This window comes from Pseudorasbora parva, chromosome 24 (assembly GCF_024679245.1).
Source record: "Pseudorasbora parva isolate DD20220531a chromosome 24, ASM2467924v1, whole genome shotgun sequence".
NCBI classification, from domain to species: domain Eukaryota; kingdom Metazoa; phylum Chordata; class Actinopteri; order Cypriniformes; family Gobionidae; genus Pseudorasbora; species Pseudorasbora parva.
The window spans coordinates 7,624,491-7,645,550 of NC_090195.1; the positions used below are offsets into that span (position 1 = coordinate 7,624,491).

At 38.1% G+C, this 21,060-nt stretch overlaps 1 protein-coding gene across 1 annotated transcript; it reads left to right on the forward strand.

The window, feature by feature from the left end:
- Nucleotides 1–417: 417 nt before the first annotated feature.
- On the forward strand, nt 418–11,583 carry steap2 (STEAP family member 2, metalloreductase). Its single transcript, XM_067435043.1, has 5 exons — nt 418–598; nt 1,362–1,900; nt 5,647–6,174; nt 8,724–8,888; nt 8,979–11,583. The coding sequence occupies exons 2-5, from the start codon at nt 1,400–1,402 to the stop codon at nt 9,261–9,263; spliced, it is 1,479 nt and encodes a 492-aa protein (XP_067291144.1). The 5' UTR covers nt 418–598; nt 1,362–1,399; the 3' UTR covers nt 9,264–11,583.
- Nucleotides 11,584–21,060: the final 9,477 nt, after the last annotated feature.

Genomic DNA, 21,060 nt, shown 5'->3' on the forward strand with positions numbered 1-21,060 from the left:
AAATGGTCAAAACAGAACGGTCTAAATAATAATAATGTGTATGTTTAAATAATGGCAGTTACAAGTTTCTCTGCTATTTTAATTTTATTTATTTAAGGTATAAATAATTTTCGGCTCCTTGCTGAAGCAGCGCCAGGACGTTTTTGTCACGTGCTAATAGTTTTTCCTCTCAGCGCCGCTCAGGATAGACCAATCACGCTCGTTCATGATAAAAGAATTGACGCAATTATTAAATTAATATTCCTGGCAGGGATTTCTATTTTTATTACAGGTTAAAATATAATACAATTAATAGATTAAAATGATTACACAATTACGTGCAAAGATATTTCCAATGAAATGAAAAGCGTTCTGAAATTTGATTTAACTCAATGTGTGTAATTCGGCTGTTTGAGCCACCACGCGCCCCCTGGAGGTAATATCAGTTCTTGGCTAGTACCAGCTGCCGCCCAATGAATAAGACGCCAAATCTCCGAATGTGAATATAGCGGTGGGTCATTACAAATCAAACGGACAGAGGGCGGGGAAACAGTCACCGGTGAGGGACAGATTCATCTTATCCATTTGCTAGATGGTGTCACGGCAGAGTCCATTAGAGGTAAGGTAACGTTATAACCTTGAGATGTTTTTCGCAATTGCATATACAATCGGGTGCGTCATCCTCTTCTCCGCGCATAATGCGTGATTTAGAGAGCAACTGTTATTTGCAACCATTGCAAATATATAAATGTTACTGTTTCTGTTCTTTTGATGAATAATCAATGATGTATGTTCTGCTGTTTCCATGAGCAGTCACGTTTGACGCTCTAACAGGTCACACTCAGGTCTGAGACTTCAAAGTCATAGTATTGAATACAGAATTCTATTCTATTCTATTCTATTCTATTCTATTCTATTCTATTCTATTCTATAATACATGTGTACATTTAAAACAGGAAACCTTATGCCATGCATCAACCGGTGGATTTTTATAACATTTACTAAATAATGAAATTGAATTTTAAATACAATCTTAGTAATTATTTTTTTTGTTATTATTAGCTTTATTGAACATTAGGCACATTTCCCCATTTTCCATCCAATTCTAATACCACAATCGATCCAGAGGTTTTACTTGCAAATGTGTTTATAATTGTGATTGCCATTAGATTCTTATTAATTTAACACAATAATGAAAATCATCCTGTGTGCCTGGAGACAGTACAAAAAGCAGTACAAGAAATACCGGTACTGTTTGAGTATACAGGGTGTACGGAAACACCCTGTATACTCAAACACATAAGTTTAGAGACATTCACTTTTAACTAAATGGAGCAAAAGAGATATTTGAGATATCTTTTAACCAAGTATTATTCCATTAGTGTCTTAAGATCCAGTAGGAGGTGGTTTGGGCCTGAAAATGGACTCCATTTCCCTGCTGGGCAGTAGCCCAGCCAGCACCAAAGTTTGCTTCTTACCCAATGGACTGAAGAACGTTTCCAAGGAGGGATCTGGCAAGCCCACAGTCGGCATCATCGGCTCTGGGGATTTCTCCAAAAGCCTGACCCTCCGGCTGCTCCGCAGCGGTTTTCATGTGGTGGTGGGGAGCCGACAGCCCAAGAGAGCGGCCGAGTCGTTCCCGCATGTGGTAGACGTGACCCATCACGAGGACGCGGTGGGGAAGGCCAACATCGTGTTCCTGGCCATTCGCAGAGAGCACTATTCCTCTCTCTGGGACATCAAGCACCTGCTGGCAGGAAAAATACTGGTGGACGTCAGCAACAACAGACGGGTGAACCAGTTTCCAGAATCAAACGCAGAATACCTAGCCTCCCTATTCCCAGAATCAACTGTGGTCAAAGGCTTCAATGTGATCTCGTCCTGGGCCATGCAGTCAGGCCCCAGAGACTCCAGTCGACAGGTATGTTGTACAAACAGGGAAGGTTTTTTTTTTTTGCTTGTGTACTTACATTATCCCAAAAGTTTCCAAGAATGTTTAAATCCAGAGAAATAAGCTATTTTAACCAGGATGCAGACTGTGTCTGTGCGTCGCCTATAATTACATAATACCTGCCTTACTCTCAATTTCCGGTTTTATTTTGTAGAAATCATGGAAACACCAGAGACGCTTTAATATATTATGTTTTATTAGACAAGGGAACAACTGTTTAGATACATTCATCGACAGAAAACTAATTATTGTACAGTAATACAGCCTTTTCTCCATGAAATTAATTGCATGGCATTTAGCAAAACAAGCCATCCAGCATTTATTAACAATATCGACCTAGCTTACTGCAGTGTGCAACAAGTGTCTGATAGCAGCCGTGGAGTGAACGCACAGAATAACGTTATAACTTAATTTTGCACACACTCCAATCTGTCTAATATGATAAAACAGCATTGTGTTAACACACATACACTTGACCGGAAGAATCGGAAGCGCTCTACAGCGGGATGATAAAAGCTCCACTGCTCTCGAGTCATGTGTCACCACTGTTCTATTAGCAATCACTTCAGTGACCATGTTCAGTTCCCACAACACTCTGCTTCATACTACAATAATGTTAATAATCTCATCCATAATATGATTTCTGCACGAGTCCTATCCCCATTATTTTCTACCAGCTGTACAGGTGAAGACGACAACCCCCAAAATTCTGCACTCAATCTAGGCATCATTAAAAGAGTAGGGTCATCAATGTAGTAGAAATGTGAAATTATTTTTGAATTTGGTGCTTTCTAGACTCAGAAAAGACAGAAAATGTATTTTTGTCTCATGGGGATGAAAGACTACAATTCCCAGAATTGGAGAAGACACTACAACTAAAAACTTAACGTGTCTGTTCAATATAATGAGTGAGTCACCGCGCGAGTATCACAGCACTGAGCACTAACTGCAGGAGTGAGATAAATGAGCTGATGAGCTCTCATGATGAGAGCTGAGGTAATCGCGACTACACTCGCGGCATACATTCACAACGCAAGTTCAGTCTGGCACGTTTTCAGTTCATGCCTTTGAAAGCTTAACTTTCATAGAAATTAATTTGAGAAGTTAAAAGACTTACATTCCTCACCATAGCTCTGTTTAAGGGTGCGTTCACACTTGCAGTTCAGTTAGTTTGGTTCGTTTGGTCCGGACCAAAAAACAAAAACAAAACATAATAGTCCTGGTCCGCTTAGCGTTCACACGGGCATTTTTAACAGCGAACCTAAAGTTACCGAACCAAAGGCATAGGGAAACGGTAACAACCTGATTGGTCGGTTTATATGACGTAGGAGCTGCTTACGAACATTCAAAACAATGCTGTGTGCGGATTACACGCGGGCATTTTATGCGTGTACATATGGCATTATTTTTTTACCAGAGAACTCATGAAGAGCTCATAAAATGTTCAAAACATTCAAAACAGCATCAGTATTTCCTCCGTTGTGCAGAAAAGAGACGGCCGTTCTGTCGTCTGTACCTGCTAATAATGGGCAACACAGGAACTTTGATGAGAAGAGCCAGGTATGCTTTTTGTGTGTTATTTCTAGCATTGTTGAAACATGCTTGTCTGACCAAATATTGATTAGGCACTTCCTCGTTGCTCCACGTTTGCCCTCTAACGTTAAAGTTACTCATTTTGGATACACCGATCTTTCCGCGTCGTCAAATCAGCTGCATTATGCGTTGCATCTTGTGACATTATACGTCCGGTTTTTGGTCCGTTTACATGTCTTTGGTCCGTGTTGCGTTCATATATCAATCGAACCGCACCAGAGTTCGTTTGGAAGCGGACCGAGACCCATCTTTTTAGTGGTCTCGGTCCGCTTGTTTGGTGCGCACCAGGGTTCGGATGGCAGCGTTCACATATGTTCAAATGAACCGCACTAACCGAGCAATCGCACCAGGGTTCGTTTTAATCAAACCAAACATGACAAGTGTGAACGCACCCTAAATGAGTGCCTGTAGCTGCGAGCTGAGCTCCGAGTGTGATCTCCATCCCCCATGCGCGGGTTCAAAACATGCGGAAATGGATCCCTCTGCTGGCTGTAGTCTTTAGCCTTTGGCCAAACATTCCTCCTATGATGCAAATATCGCCAATTTGCGTCATAGGACGAATTTTTCCAGAAATAAAATGCATAAATCTCTTGTCTCAGGGGGATATGTGGGGGGAAGGCACAATCATTTGAATATACTCCAGGGTTTCTACTGATACAAAGTCATATGCTAATCGCTGAAGTAACCCTTTAAGCTACAACTTTGTTTTGAATAGGCGACCTCTAGTGATGAAAAACGACATATACGGGAGTGACAAACTGCATTCTGCAACCAAATTATCTCCCATAAAAATACATCAGAAATGTTTCTTTCTTCATTATGTGCGGTGCAAGAAATCAGAAAAGTTATGAGCCTAATCTCTGTACCGATAATCTTGTCGTGCTGCCAGATCTTGCTAGAAAAACTTTATGTTGAAAATGTGACCAAAACATTGCTCAACATGGTCAAAACAAGACATAGCCCTTGGTATGCTAATGACACTCCTGAAAGACTTAGGATCCAAGAAATGATGATGAGGAGGAGGAAGAAGAAGATGAGGATTATGTCTTCTGTTTCAGACAGCAGTAAAAGTAAATGCCTTACTTCCTGTGAAGAGCTGATTAAAATGATGAACAGATGAGCTGTCCTCTGTGGAAACTCTGTGAGCTGAAAGAGGAATAGGTTTTATTAACACTATGAAAGATCCATTAAAGCCATGCCATAAACCTGCTCTTATCTCACAGTCTAATTTTAAACGCTTATAAAACTGAATTAATTTCACTTTAGTTGTGGGTTCTAGGGAATTGTTCTCACTGTATAAAAGCATTCACAGTAGTTCATTAGGAATATATTTTTTTCTGTTGCTTTCTATGCAATGTATTTAGCTACTTGTGGATGCACGGATATTATAAATGACTTGTACTGATAATTATTCTATAATATTTTCTTCTAAATTAAATAAAACGAATACACTAAAAACAAAAGTCAGGTGTTTAAAACGTTACAAGTGAATTAACGCATCACATTATAATGCACTGTAAGAAAAATGTATATTCAATCAGAGATTTGCTCAAGATTACATTTAAATGTCTTATTAATTTATCAATCATTTAAAGATTAACTTTAAGTGAGCGTGCTGCGTGATATATATATATATATATATTTGATATTGATATTTGACAAAATAAATATAGATGCAAAAATAGTAAAAACTATATTAATAATAATCATCATCATTAAGTAAATACAATTTAAATACATAAACAAATATATAGATATAACAATAGTAATAAAATCCATTGTTGCCCAAAAATTGTGAGCTGTTTTAATTTACATATATATATATATATATATATATATATATATATATATATATATATATATATATATATATATATATATATATATATATATATATATATATATATATATATGTATGTGTGTGTGTAATATTAATGTTAATCGTCAATTTAAAATATATTAAAAACCAATAACCAATATGAAAAAATACAATATGATACTGACATAGATTGTGCATCTCTAATGGCTCATAAATATATCACTATATCCAACTAATTGCTGTTGTGAAAGAATGACCGTTTTAAAAGTAATGATTATTGATTGCCTGTAATCTCTTTATATAGGTCTATATTTGCAGTAATTCGGTGGACGCGCGACAGCAGCTGGTTGAAATGGCCCGTCAGCTCAGTTTCATACCTGTGGACATGGGCGCTCTCTCCTCTGCCAAAGAGATCGAGAATATGCCACTGCATCTCTTCACAGCCTGGAAAGGACCTGTTTTGACCACCGTCGCATTATCCATCTTCTTTTTCGCTTACTCCTTTGTGCGGGACATTATCCATCCTTATATGAAGACCAGACAGAGTTTTTTCTACAAGATTCCTCTGGAAATAGTGAACAGGACGCTGCCTGTGGTGGCCATAGTTCTGCTAGCGCTGGTGTATTTAGCAGGACAGCTTGCTGCCGTGTACCAGCTCATCTACGGGACGAAGTACCGGCGTTTCCCGCCCTGGTTGGAGGGCTGGCTGGAGAGCCGCAAACAGCTCGGCTTGCTGAGTTTCTTCTTTGGCTGCATACATGTGCTGTACAGCCTCTGCCTGCCCATGAGACGCTCAGAGAGATACCTGATGCTCAACATGGCCTATCAGCAGGTGTGTGTGTGTTTTACATCTTTGAGATCCAGCAATTCCACTTAGACTATCATGAACAACCTGGACTGTTTGAAGCCAATATAATAATAAAGTAAAGACAAAATAAATACAAAAATAATAAATCATTATCATCTCAATAAATAAGTAAATACATAAATATATGCATCAATTCATATATGCATACATACAGATGCAGCACCAACAACACTGCCAATATTAATAATAATATTATTATTAATAAGCAGACCATTAAATATTGACCAGGCTAATAATTGTCTATTTTGAAATTATCTGCATTAGTCAATAACCTTGCCCACCCAGACAATTAACAAAAGCGTTTCAATAGATAGATCATAATTTCTGTTATTTTTTAATGAATTTTGAGTAAATATCGTGTTTTGTTTTAGCCTTTTTAATTGATTAAATTCTGCATTTTTAACTCATGAAATTTGGATGTATTGTTTTGGTATGAGCATTATATTAGCCTGCTCTCTTGATATCAGTCATCTCAGTCGAGCACTGATAATAATAATAAGGTTTTTCTTGTTTTTAATAATATAATTATGCACCAAATCCCATTAAAATGTCATAAATTAATGTAAATTTAAAATAAGTATGTATGTGAAATAAATATTGAATATTCATATATACATTTGATACATATATATTTAAAAAATAAAAACATTAAAGGTGCAGTATGTAGTATTTTTACATTAAAATATCCAAAAACTACTAGGCCAGTGTTATATATTTTGTTCAGTTGAGTTCTTACAATATTCCAAATGTTTCCAACTATTTGTAAATTGTGAGAAAATTGCTATTTTAACCAAGGAGCCGGGACGTCTGAGGGAGTCGCCAGTCAATGGCATCATATCTGCGTTACCCTCGGTTTTTCCGGTTTTATTTGGCAGAAACACTTTACTCTCAGCAGTGTGAACAAGTGTCACAGCAGCTGCTGAACGAACGCACAGAATAACGTCATAACATCATTTTAAACACACTTAAATGTATCTGATAGGGCTGGGTTTTGATTCAAATTTCAAGAATCGATTCGATTCCGATTCTCAAGATCTTGAATCGATTATCATTATTCCATTCGATCCGATCCGATCTGTGTTTTTGAAGAAAGCATTTTTTTCCAGCTGTTACCTGAATTACAGGACTGTAGTTATGCAACATATTGATACTATTATTTTAGACATTCAACTGCAAATTAATGGAGTATTGATGGTTGTAAAGAACAATCCCCCTTCCAGAGTGCTCTAGTCAGCAAACGCGCGCTGTGGAGAGGGCACGTGCTGTCATGACAAGGCAGCCATTGCAACTTCCTTGGCAGTAAGAGCACGCTGCAGTGAGAATGGCTGTGACGTAAGCCACGTTCTTGACATATCCAAAAGCCAGAGTTCACTCGTCTAACTTACTCTAATATTCTTTGTCCGCGAAGGTCCTTAGCGCGACGGAACGAGATAAGAGGAAGAGTGCGGAAAGCTCAGTCTGTCTGCGACGCTTCTTCAGCACGGCGGGATAGTGACGAGAGCTTCGGCTCGAGTTTGTTTATTTACTCTAGTATTATCTGCGGCGGAACGAGAGAAGAGGAAGAGTGAGGAAAACTCGGTCTGTCCGCGGCCTTCTTCAGCACGGCAGTGGTGGTATAATGATGAGAGCTTCGGCTCGAGTTTGTTTATTTACTCTAGTATTATCTGTCCGCGGCGGTTCTTACCGCAGCGGAACGAGAGAAGAGGAAGAGTGAGGAAAACTCGGTCTGTCCGTGGCGCTTCATCAGCACGGCGGCGGCGGTATAATGATGAGAGCTTCGGTTTGAGTTTGTTTATCTACTCTAGTATACTCTGTCCGCGGCGTTTCTGGAGTTTTCAAAGCTGCAATGTTCGTTGTTTTAATGTCCTTCCCCCTCGCGCGCATGCGTGAATTCAATGATGCGGCAAATTAAAATTCACAGGGAAAATGTAGGTCTATTATTAAAGCGATCCTCTAAGTTACGGATCGATCTTTAGAAATTAATATGAAATTTTTTTCAACACAGCCCTAGTATCTGATATGATAAACAGAGCTGCGTTACCTCATACTCATGACTGGAAAAGCAGAAATGGAGCCGGCGACTGTGTCCCGTCATAATAAAAGTCCCGCTGCATGCATGTGTTTGTGTAACAATTGCTCCAGCGGCCTTGCTCAGCTCCTCAACACTCGGTCCTGCTCTACTTCATACTACATTAATGTTAATAATCACATCCATGAACATGATTTCTGCCCGAGTCCTATCCCGATTCTTTTCCACCCGCTGAGAGGTGAAGATCACATGTCCCAAGATTCTGAGCTCAAACATGGCATCATCAAGCTACGCCTTTGTTTTGAATAGGCGCCCTCTAGTGGATGGAAAAATTACATAGTGCAGCTTTAACAGAAGTATTGCATTATATAGTATATAAAATATACTTATATTAAAAACCTGTTGTTATATTAGAACACATTTATGGTTATATAAAGTTATATTAAAATAATTTAAATAACAATATATTTTTATTTTTCTGTAGGTGCATGCCAATATAGAGAACTCATGGAACGAAGAGGAAGTTTGGAGAGTGGAGATGTACATTTCCTTTGGCATCATGGCTCTGGGGCTCCTCTCTCTATTAGCTGTCACTTCCATCCCATCCATCCAAAACGCACTCAACTGGCGGGAGTTTAGCTTCATCCAGGTAAGACATCAGACTTACGCAGGTCATGCCACCTCACCATCTTGCATATTCAGACAAATATGATGTAAGTAAGCATGTTTATCCTGTCAGTCTACTCTAGGTTACATCGCCCTGCTTATTTCCACGTTCCACACTCTGCTCTTCGGCTGGCAGCGGGCCTTTCTGGAAGAGTCTTATCGTTTCTACATGCCGCCCAATTTTGTCCTGGCCCTGGTTCTACCTGTCACGGTGATAATCGGGAAAGTGGTGTTGCTGCTTCCCTGTGTGAGCCGGAAGCTGAAACAGATCAGGCGTGGATTAGACCCCAGTCAGAGCCGCACCAACCACGAGAGACCAGCTGCCCACTTTTCACCTGAAAGGGTCACCATCATGTAGCGCCACAATCTTTAATGTTACAGTAATGGTAAACTCTCGAGTCTTTTGTTTCTAGCTGTGCTAATCATACTCATAATACCTGGCCAGCGTACAACCCATCTATATAAATTGACACTTCAGTTGCTTTTTTGGATAAGGATCATGGACCAAAAGGCTTGTTTGTAGTTAGTACTCGGTTTCAGATGATGAATAGAAATTGGAACTGCACTGGTCATGTGACCTGAATTACCCTTTGAAGGAGGATGTCATGTGACTGGATGACCTGATCAAGTGCTTTATTGAATCCCAAACCTAATTATGCACACACACAAACATTCGGGGTTGGTAAAATGTATCATACTTACCAAGGCTGCACTTGATTAAAGTACAATAAAATAGTAATATTGTGAAATATTGTTAAAATTTGAATATATTTTAAAATGTAATTTATTCCTGTGATGGCAAAATTTTCAGCATCATTAATCCAGTCTTTAGTGTCACCTGATCCCTGAGAAATTATTTTAAAATGCTGATTTGGTGCTCAAGAGATGTGTATTATTATTATTATTATTATTATTATTAATGTTGAAAACAGTTGTGCTGCTGAATATTTTTGTGGAAATGTGACAATTTTTTTAATCTTTCATAAATAGAACTTTCTTTTCCCAATGTTAACCAGCATTCAAATATCTATTTAAGTATTGTAAAATTTCGCCAAAGGATAACACTTTAAAGGTGCAGTAAGTGATTTCTGAGGAACACTGTTCAAATCTGAAATCAACCCAAACAAACACACTCCTCCTTTCATTGCTCCGCCCCCAAAATGCATGAACACGCAACTCAAGAGTGCCTGTCTCTTGACTGTTTATTATAGCTGTCTATCAGCTTTCTACAGTCTTTCTTCAAATTTCTCTCTTCCTCACTCTCTCTCCTCCCCCATCATGAATAGACACGCCCCCTACTGCTGATTGGCTACAAATGTGTTGTGGTGCTCGGCCTGTTTCACTTTCAACAGCGTTTCTCAGAAATCGATTACTGCACCTTTAATTGAATTGCCAAATAACAATAATGGACCGTTTTACAGCAACTACGTAAATATTTCAGCAAAAATACCACATAACAATAGCTTGGAAAAAGAAAACTACCTAACGTTCATGTCTCCATTCTGGTATGGAAACACCCTCTTTTCTCTATCCAATTAATTCCCAATGGGAGTTCATAAAATGGTCACGGAGAAATATGTCACATTACAGAGGTTACATGAGCAGTGAATTTCATGTTGACTTCTATTTTGAGCATTTATAAACATTTGATTATTTACATATGACAGACCAGCATATCATATGTTAGTGTCTCACCGAATCTGTTTTATCATGAATTTAACATTTGTACAGGCAAAGCGGTGCAATGAAATACTAAACCACTGGAAAGGACCTGCACAGACTCACGGATAACCATCTCATGTTAAAAGACAAGTTCTTTTCTTCACTGTTTCTTGTGACCTGTACCTGTTTTGTGTCTCTTGTCTTGTTGCACAACGCTATCTGCCTACAGTGTGCTGTTTGGTGGAGTGTGAACACAAACTCCTGTGCCTCACTTTATGCTTGGAGTGAGTACCAATAAATCCACATGTACAGTATTTCTCCAAGATGTTCTTAATACAGTTTTTTTTTATATATGCATATTTTGTCTGATTTTACCTTATCTTACACTTAAGTACTATAGTAGCCTATGGTATTATCATAATATTGTAGTACTTCAATGTACAGATTCAAAGTTTGAAGTTGGTAAGGTTTATTTGTATAAATTTGAAAGAATTATCTTACGTTCACTAAGGCTGCATTTACTTGATAAAACATTTATAAAAATACTAAAAAAAGATTAATATTTTGAATTATTACCACATATCAAAATAATGTAATTTATTCCTGTGATTGCAAATTAAGCGGATCATTAATCCAGTCTTCAGTGTCACAAGATCATTCAGAAATCCTTCTAATATGTTGATTTGCTGCTCAAGAAAAACATTTGAAAAAATTCTGAAAAAAGTTGCTGCTTAATATTTTTTTGTGGTACTTGTGATACATTTTCTATGATGAACACCATGTATTTGAAATATATTTTTTGTAAAAGTCTTTACTATCACTTTTGAGCAATTTACTTGCTAAAAAAATAATTAGTGTACTTTTAAAAATACCATGGTAATACCATATGAACATGATTAAACAACAACGATATAGCCATGGTAACATGGGCAAAAGAGACTGTACTAACTTTTTTAATATGCATACAACTTTTTATGTTAAAAACAAATAAAAACCAAAATGCTGCATTACATAAATATTAATAATTTTATTTTAACTGTATATAATACACAAACTTATGTTGTCGGCTTTGTGAGGGAAAGGCAACTGGTCTTCATTTTCACTCGGTTTTAAAATCAGATACACAGAAAAACTTGTACAAAAATATAGAGTAAATTATTTGGAATGAGTTTTGTGATATATTTTGGCATACAATGCTTTGAAATATGGTGTCAATCCTCACACCATTCCCGCTGGAATTTTTGTGGGCTCCTAAAATCATTCCAACTGTTCAACTCCTACACATTTAACACATTCACCAGCAGGTGGCACACTTCTCCCTCTCAAACAGAGCATTATGGGTAAACTCATCATTGTGTGGGTGTCTAGTAGTGCAAGATCACCCACCAGTTTGTCATTAATATACAGTAAGAGATAAAATGTAATGTCTTAATCTCCAAAACGTTCAGTTTATATCTCAGCAGTTGTATCTGAACTCACGAGGATCTCCATAAGTTCTGGACACATACCCTGCGTCTCAATCAGCTCCCTAGTTCACTAGTCAGGGCACTGATCAGGACATAAGTCAATGGGCTAACTCCCTGATCAGTGCCCTGACTAGTGAACTAGGGAGCCGATTGAGTCGCACCCAGAATAATATCAATTCTAGATCAGAAGAGCAGAGTTTGTCTCTATGCTCACGTGTTGTTCTGAGGCCTTAGTGCACGCTGTTAAATCTTTTATTAAACCGTTATGACCGAAGGGAGCTCAAGTGTTGGCCTGGGCGGAAGGTTTTCAAATGTTTCAGTGAAATGTCAGTTTTGCTTGGGCCTCTATAAGTGTCAATGCTGAGCATTTACTAGGAAACTTCCCACAAATCACTGCAAATGCAAAACAGATACATTTCTCACGACATGCTGGGATTGTAACAGTCACCATGGTTACAAATGTGCTTCCTGCTAAGTTTGAAAGACGGAGAGAGATTAGTCTTAATTACCACTAATGATCAATAAACAAGGAGAAATTGTCTGCCTGTTATACTCCGGTACAGGTTATCACCCCAAACCATAATGGCCCCACAAACTTACATCTAATTTATGTTGATGCCGTTCATCAAAACAGCAGTGTTAATTGCAGGGGAGAGTAAAAAACTACAGCTTAGGAGAGCGTGTGGCCAGCGTGGGCTCATAAATAAAATACTCAGCCTCATTTGCTTCTTAATACATCTATGGTGGGTTCCTCAGGGGTTCTTATGTGGAACAATATACTCACATGGTATAAAAGAAACAATCATTTCTGCTTCATATACATGCTGTTATTTTGAATATTAATCAAAGAATCATGACAAATGTATTAATGTATTTAAAAAAATCAATGTAATGATAAAACTACTTTCATGGCACTTTTTAATGGTACTTCATATGATAAAGAGCAGCATGGACATTCTTCAGAACATCTCCTTTTGTGTTTCACAGTGTAAAGAAGCCAAACAAGTTTGAAATTACATGAGGGTGAATAAATTATGACAAAATATATGTAGTAACAAGTGCTAAATCATCCTATCAACATGCTAATCTGTGATAACATGCTAAAGATTTTAAAATATCGTTAGCAACTTGGTCATTCATGCTAAAACATGCTAACCACATGCTAATTCATGTTAAACATACTAGCAACATATTAAATCCTACTATTAACATGCTAGCAACATGCTAAATTATGCTTTCCACTTCACAAAATGTAAAGCTTATAAAACTTTCAAACTTTCATACGGCTTTGTCAAGTCAACATCAACGTTGTCCCAACAAATAATGACAAAATGTTCATTTTTGGGCAAACTATAAGCAGATTTTGCACCTATAACCAAGTGTGCAAGTGCTAAATCATGCTAGCAACACACTAATTAATGCTAAAACATGGTAAACATACAAGCAGCATGTTAAATCATACTAGCAGTATGCAAATTCATGCAAAACATACTAGCAGAATGCTAAATCATATTATCAAAATGCTAATTAATGCTAAAAAGATGCTAGCAACATGCTCAAGATGTTAAAAGATGCTAGCAACATACTAAATCATGCTTCTACTTTCAATCTTTCTCAAACCAAGTAGCCAACATCAAAGTTTCTCCCAACCAACTTGTCTCCTTATTACATATATGATGTTTAAAATCAACACAACTTGAAGGTCTGTTTCTTGCATAAAGCTATAATATTTGGCTTCAGATGCCATGGAAAACAGTGCACTATATATGAATGACTTTTATGGCACTTTTTTTGGTACTTCATATGAAAAAGAGCAGCGTGAACAAACTTCAAAACATCTCTTTTTGTGTTTCACAGAGTAAAGAAAGCGAAAAAAGTTTGAAATGACATGAGGGTGAATAAATGATGCCAAAATGAACTATAGGCAGATTTTGCACCTATAACCAATATAGTAACCAATTTCCTCAGCTTTCTGCTCATCCAAGTTTCTATCCAACGTGATTAGGGTTTTCTTGATTAGGGGAGAGCGCTGGTTTCTGTGATTCTCAATTGTGGGTGTTGAATAAGTATTCTCTCACTTTTTTATTTTGCCTTCAATCCTTCCCTTTCTCTATCCCATCGATTGCCTTTTCTACTCCTCTCACCAGAAGGCCTGAACGACTCTTCCTCCTCTCACTGATTGCATAATCTTTACTATTAACATATGAAAATGGCTTCCACTGTGCATGCGTTAAGATCTGCTGATCCTTCTCTTCCTCTTTTGCTGATGGTATGACAAGGAAAAAGTCTAATAAAGGTGCACCTTACTTTAAAAGAATATAAACCTAAAACTGAAAAGGCTGTCACGATTTACTCACCGCCATGTCATTCCAAACCCTATGATTTTTTTTCTCTCAGAGGAACACAAATGGAGACGTCGAGCACAATGGCTTTTCTTTTCCTTACAATGGAAGTGAATGTCGACAGATGCCGTCAAGCTTTAAAAATGACAAAGAAGCAGAAGAAAGAAAATCATACAGGTTTGGAATGACACAATGACGAGTAAACGATGACAGAACTTTCATTTTTGAATGAACTATCAGTTTAACTGTTCTACTGTGCAAAAATCGACCAACATCTGTAGTAGTTTTTGTCATCCTGTTTATGTGATCTTTCTTTCTGGAGTTATACACAGCACTCTTTGAGTGTCCTTAAGTCGCTCTGCTGTAGATTAAACAGGCCTTGTTCTGTTTTAACCTCAAAAGGGGATGTTGTGATGAATGTAGAAGTGCTGGTCATTCTGACACGGAATGATACACTTATGGAGGCACTTTGCTTTCCTCCCGATTAAATGAAAAGGAAATTGCTCCACTATCATTTATGTGCAGAACCATCTTCATTATGAAAGCCACCAGGAAGCCGACAGTCTTGAACCACTGCCAATAAAACCAATCAGAGCGTAGCCAGGGCCTGAGGCTGTAAAACGGCACAGAGAGAGAGAGAGAAAAGAGCCTGTGAGATTCATCAGAGAAGAACATTGCAAGGCGACACTTAGAAAACGCTTAGGATTCATCTCAGAAAGGACAAAATGAAAGTTTGAATCAGAATGGAGCATCTGGATAGATTAGAACAGATGGGAATCAAATAGAATAGAAAGTTATCCTTTCTTTTGATCATCTACTTTATACATTCTACTAAGTATACCAGGAAAGAAAATGCCTCTGCACTCAATTGGATAGACCTGCAACCAATCAGAGCGATGGAGTAAGTGACGAATGTTGACTTCAGCGACGCATAGTCAACAGAACTCAACTGACGCACACTGGAAGTAATAGAAGAAGAAGAAGAAGAAAAAGAAGAAGAGGAAGAAGAAGAAGAAGAAGAAGAAGAAGAAGAGGAAGAAGAAGAAGAAGAAGAAGAAGAAGAAGAAGAAGAAGAAGAAGAAGAAGAAGAAGAAGAAGAAGAAGAAGAAAAAGAAGAAGAGTGTAAACGATCTTTACTGGTGTTGTAAAAATAATTTCAGGATACACGGAGTACTACTTAACAACATGATCATCATTTTTAGAAATAGTAAAGGTGAATGCATATACAAAAAAGTTCTTGTTTAGGATTAGAACAAATTTAACCCAAGAACGCTTTGGTGATGTGGAAGATTACGTTACTGTTGATCATCTGTCCATTATCGTATAAATCCCCCCCTGACAACTTAATTGGTCTGAACAGCTCTGGTTCGAGCATATTTGCTTCACAATGGTCCAGACCGATAGACTGGATGCCAGCCGAACTTAGCCCCGCCTACAACATTTTTAGGTTGGGCAGTTCGGTCTGGCATCGCTCCATAGAGGAGTAATTATCCCCGAACTGAAACTGTTCGGACCAATGAAATCATCAGGGCGGGCTTTAGACGATGACGGACAGATGATCAACAGTAACGTAATCATCCACGTCATCAAACGGGCTTGGATTATATTTTTCCGAATCCTAAACTGAGAGCTTGTTTGTATATGCATTCACCTTCACAATTTCTCTCAGAAATTATGATCATGTTGGGTAAGTACTCTGTGTATCATTAAATTATTTATTTTTTTACAACACCAGCAAAGATTGCGTATTCCAGTGCACGTGCAGACAGGGTTGCCAAGTTTTTACGACAAAACCCGCTAACTACTAGCCCTAAACAATAGCTTCTCGGGGGGTTCTCCGGGGGAAAAAATGGCGTTTTGGGTATAATGTGTGTTATTTTTGCAAGGTTGCCTGCTAATATTCGCACTCATGGGTCTATATATCACATAATAGTCGCTTCAACCCGCGGACATAGAAAACAACCCTCGGAAAAAAACGCGGACTTGGCAACACAGTGCAGTTGAGCTCTGTTGACATTTGACAATGCGTCGCTTCGTTGCTCTGATTGGTTGTAGGTCTATCCAATTGATGTCTTTCCTGGTTCGGTTGAAACACGCCTCATAATCACAGCCCAATGGAGCAGTTTCAGACTCCTATTCTGACTAGAATTGAGTATGACCACGTTAGGCTACCAGACCGAACTTCCCGACCTTGAATGTTGTGGGCGGGGCTAAGTTCGGCTGGCATACAGGCTGTGTGTCAAGGAAAGTTGAAGTCTGGGCAACTTTATGGTACAGCTATAACGTGGTTCGGCAGCAACCAGTCGGAATGTAGAAGTCCTCCGCTTGAGAGGTTTCCAGAGAACGCGGTCATGTAAACTTTGGTTCTGATCAAACAATAATTTCCTTATTTTCTGCAGGTAGAGCAATGCCACACCAAATGCAACAACTTGATGGTCCATAGTTATGTCAATTTGAAAGAAGCACAACACTATTTATAGTCAACATTTTCACTCTCGAATGCCTGTTTATGCTTAATTTGTTCAAATCAACACCGATTTGACCAATTGCATTGGGGCTACACTTCAACCAGGACAGTTATTGTAATGTAGGCTGCACACAAATGAATGTTAATGTTAATAAAAGACCAATGTCTCCTATAAACTGCATGCTGAAATTTGACTAGACACATTAGATTAGACACAAATGGCTTTTAATTGGATTATTTTGTTAGCCAATTATTAAGTTCTTTCCATCGATCAATTTCTTACTTTCACATTTAAAAGATTTCATGAGGTTACCTTTGTTGGTCAGTCGGCACAATGCACATACTGATCAACATGCTTGTTTGCTTTTCGGCTCCTTTAAATAAAGCTTTCAAGACCAAGCATTTAAACTACTTTAGAGGGACCACAAAATCTTTCTACAGCATTGTTAGCACGGTAGCCATTGCGAATTTTGGCGCTCTAGCCAGCAGCGGTCTGAATGCATAGTTAGTGTTCACATTGGCATTTTAACACTGAACTTAAAGATGCTGAACCTAAAGGCATAGGGATACATCACAAACCGATTGGTCAGCTTTTATGACTTTATGACTGAGAACTCAAGAAGAGTCAAAACAGTGGTAGGAATCACATGCAGAAGCCAAAATTTGCTGCGAGGAGACTCGGTTCTGATGCCTGTGCCAAACTGTGATGGGCAACATTGCGACTATGACAACAAACAGTTAAGCTATGCTTGAGCATTCTGTCCTTTTTAGGGTTGCATCTTGTGGCATCATGTCCCGTTTTTTGGTTAGTTTTACATGTCTTTGGTCTGCGTTCATATTTAATTGCGAACCACACCATAGTTCATAGCTCTTCCACTTGTTTTGTGGGCACCAGAGTTCAGTACACTTCAGTACAAATCCTGGGTTGGGCTTTTTGGATAAATTTTTTTGGGGTTATTTTTTTTGAGTGTTTGGGTAGTTTTTGTTTCCTAGATCTTGGGCCAGACGCAACAGCCTAGTGTTTGGGTAGTTTTTGTGTTACCAGCGTGTCTCATGTGGAGCTGTTGCTGCTAGTTGACGAACAGCAAAGGCCTATACTTCATGTATGCTTCATGTTAAACATAAATATATAGCCTACTGATACAGCAAAGACAACATCGGCACTCGGCAGTATTGACCATACATATCAAAGGTATTGATGGCAAAATAGGCTGCAGAATATTTTGTTCTGTATTGACGTGCATATTTGAAAATCGATAATTATTATTATTTATTTAAATTACAGTTATATCTGCATTTGTCTGCAAATAAAGACTTTGAAACATCAAAATGTAATTTATTAATATGCATTCATGTCAAAATGACATCTAAACATCTTTTCCTATTCTATTTCGCCTGGAAACGCTTCCAACACACTTGCGTGTCGTGTGAAAAATAGGCGTCGGTTCTATTTCTAGCATGCGCGCTTGTCATGCAGGCAGTGTGCAAGCTCTAAGAGCCGAAGCGCTCACGACATGCTTGCAGTGTGTCGCCGGGCTGAAGTCTTGCAAGATTTCCTGTGTTTACCATGTTTAAAATCTGTTTGTGTGTGGTGTGCTGTCTTTGTCACATCATGGCACACCACACACTATAGAAGTAAAATGGTTAAATCTAGGATTATTTGTCCTCATGTTTGAGGTCTATCACATTTTGAAAATCTTATAAGATGTAAAAAATATTTTGGTGTGTACCCAGCATTAGTCATTAGAATGTCTTTTGGGGAAGTATCAAAATAAACTGAAAGCAGATACTCTAATAATACTCTAATGAGAGTTAGTTGACATGTAGTTTCAAACCTAGTGTAACAGAATAAGATCAAACAGAAAAGAGTGGGAAAAGAGATAATAGAGCATACCAGAATATAACAGGCATTGATTAGTCATTAATAAAGCTGCTATGTGGTATCAAATGTAAACTGTAAAGCTGACAGAATGTTTTGAGAGGGGGCTTGTTGGCTTTCAGATCTGGGTCTGGTCCAGTGACACGGTGGCGTGGGAAGGACAGCTGTGATGTGCAGCCTGCCGGGGAATGAGTGGGCCTGACTGGACTGCCAGCTTCCCTCATTAAGATTTGATTAAGATTATTGTGCCCTTTCACGGAAAGCAAACAGAATGTTCTACATTTGCTCTTCTTCCACTCTGTCTTCCTGTCCAGGCTGTTTCTTTTCTTCCTTTTACGTCCATCTGCGAGGATGTGTGTTAAGAAAGGTTAGCATGCTAAACAGCGCATGACAGGTACAATGACATTTACGTGTATTTATCAAAGAGAATGGAATTATGTTCTTGATCAATATCAATTCTGAGGTCTTAGTCTTGGGCTTTTCTCTATACCCATACAAAGAATATGAGCAAGATTATGTATATGAATACTGCAGTTACTGAAGAACTGCAGCTTTAAAACTGCTGTTTAATTTGATATAAAGCAGGCCTATATCGGCTGTAACGGCAGGCTACACGAGCCTATTGGTCCCGCAAATTTTTGGTCCGTTTTATGGTTTGGTACAAATATGTAGACATTTAATCACTCATTATAATTTAGTTTTTATATGATTTAATTAAAAAAAAACAAAACACTCTTTTTAGTTTGGTTTTGGGAATGTTACAACTTTTGGTGTTCAACATATTGTTTCAGAAATGCAATTAAAGATATTGAAATTTCAACTTTGTTTTGGTTGGTTTTATGTTAAGTTAGTTTTAAGAAAATAAATATGACTTTGTAAAAATTTGTAAAATTTGTAAAATTTGATTATCTAAGGTCTTTTTAAAATAGGTAAATTATCTTTACAGTTTCAAATGGGTTTAATTCAGATTCGTCTGTTTACACCTGGAATGGGGAACTTACCCACTGAATTGGATAAACTTACCTATAACCTGGGGTAAAATGAGCCACAGGAACACTTTTTTTTTATAAGAAGACATATTTTAAGAACCCATTGTCAAATATGTATTCTGATCATTTAAAATAATAGCAAACATTCAGAAATTACTTTTAATACTTTCATTGTACTTATGCCTTATTTTTTCTTATCTAGAGGAAGTAAAAAGTGGCTCATTTTACCCCACTCTCCCCTATATGACGAATACAGCATTGCAGCTTAACCACTTTTAACCATCAGCCACCATTAATATATATAATTTTTTTTTACATTTACAATTTTTACATCATCAGATTAAAATATTAAGAACTATTCAAATATTCCCTAACAGCAATTCTGGTATTTTGTCAGAAACTGTGGTTGCCATGTTGATTTTTGTAAGGACGTCAACATAAACAGACTCATGAATTCCCCGCAACATAAGGGCAACAGACCGTCTGTCTTTCCTCCTTGTGTCCCTGTGGAAAGGTGACGGGATCGATATCCACATGTGCGATTAGTTTTCCACATAAGGCTGTGACAGATAGAGATAATCCCTGCATAAATCACACTGCTGCAGTGTGCGTTTCATCTAGCCAATCAATCACCTGCAAGGGTGATTACGCCCTGCCACTCCGTCATCCAATCAGAATCCAGCTCTCTGAGATTAACAGGTTGTTCTGCCTGACGACAATGCCTGGAGCTTCTGTTCAGAACAATATATGAATCTCTAAAATGTCTCCAAAGCAATAAAATATTTTTTTTTCCTATTTTTTTTTAAATATCTTCCAATGTGTTCTGCTAGGAGTAATGAGATATTTCCGAATCTGGATCTTGAACCTATCAAAATGGCAATAATCTATCTGAAAGAAATACAGCAACCCCGGAATCTGGTTGATATGTTGCCACGGAGATAAGAATAGCATGTTGTGTTTCTCATTGGGTGAAGGACTAGCTTGACTGTCATTTGACTTATGGAGGCCGGAAAATGGAGACTTCATTTGGGATTGTTGGCAAATTGAACATGGGTCTTTATATAAAAACACGATAATATACTGCGGCAAAAGAAATGTTACATGTAATATATTTTATATCTCACAGTGCAGGACTCATGCTATTAAGGCCCTGTCCCAAATGGCACACTTAGTGTGCACTTTCGGTTTTGTGGACTTACAATGGCCACTGCATGCGCGTGCCACAGATGCTCGATTGGATTGAGATCTGGGGAATTTGGAGGCCATGTCAACACATCAAACTCATTGTGCTCCTCAAACCATTCCTGAACCGTTTTTGCTTTGTGGCAGGGCGCATTATCCTGCAGAAAG

Excerpts from the sequence above, each read along its gene's own strand:
- steap2 (XM_067435043.1), top strand. The coding sequence starts at position 1,400 with ATGGACTCCATTTCCCTGCTGGGCAGTAGCCCAGCCAGCACCAAAGTT. Across the intron at positions 1,901-5,646 it reads CCAGAGACTCCAGTCGACAG|GTCTATATTTGCAGTAATTC; the intron begins GTATGTTGTACA and ends CTCTTTATATAG. Across the intron at positions 8,889-8,978 it reads GGGAGTTTAGCTTCATCCAG|TCTACTCTAGGTTACATCGC; the intron begins GTAAGACATCAG and ends TTATCCTGTCAG.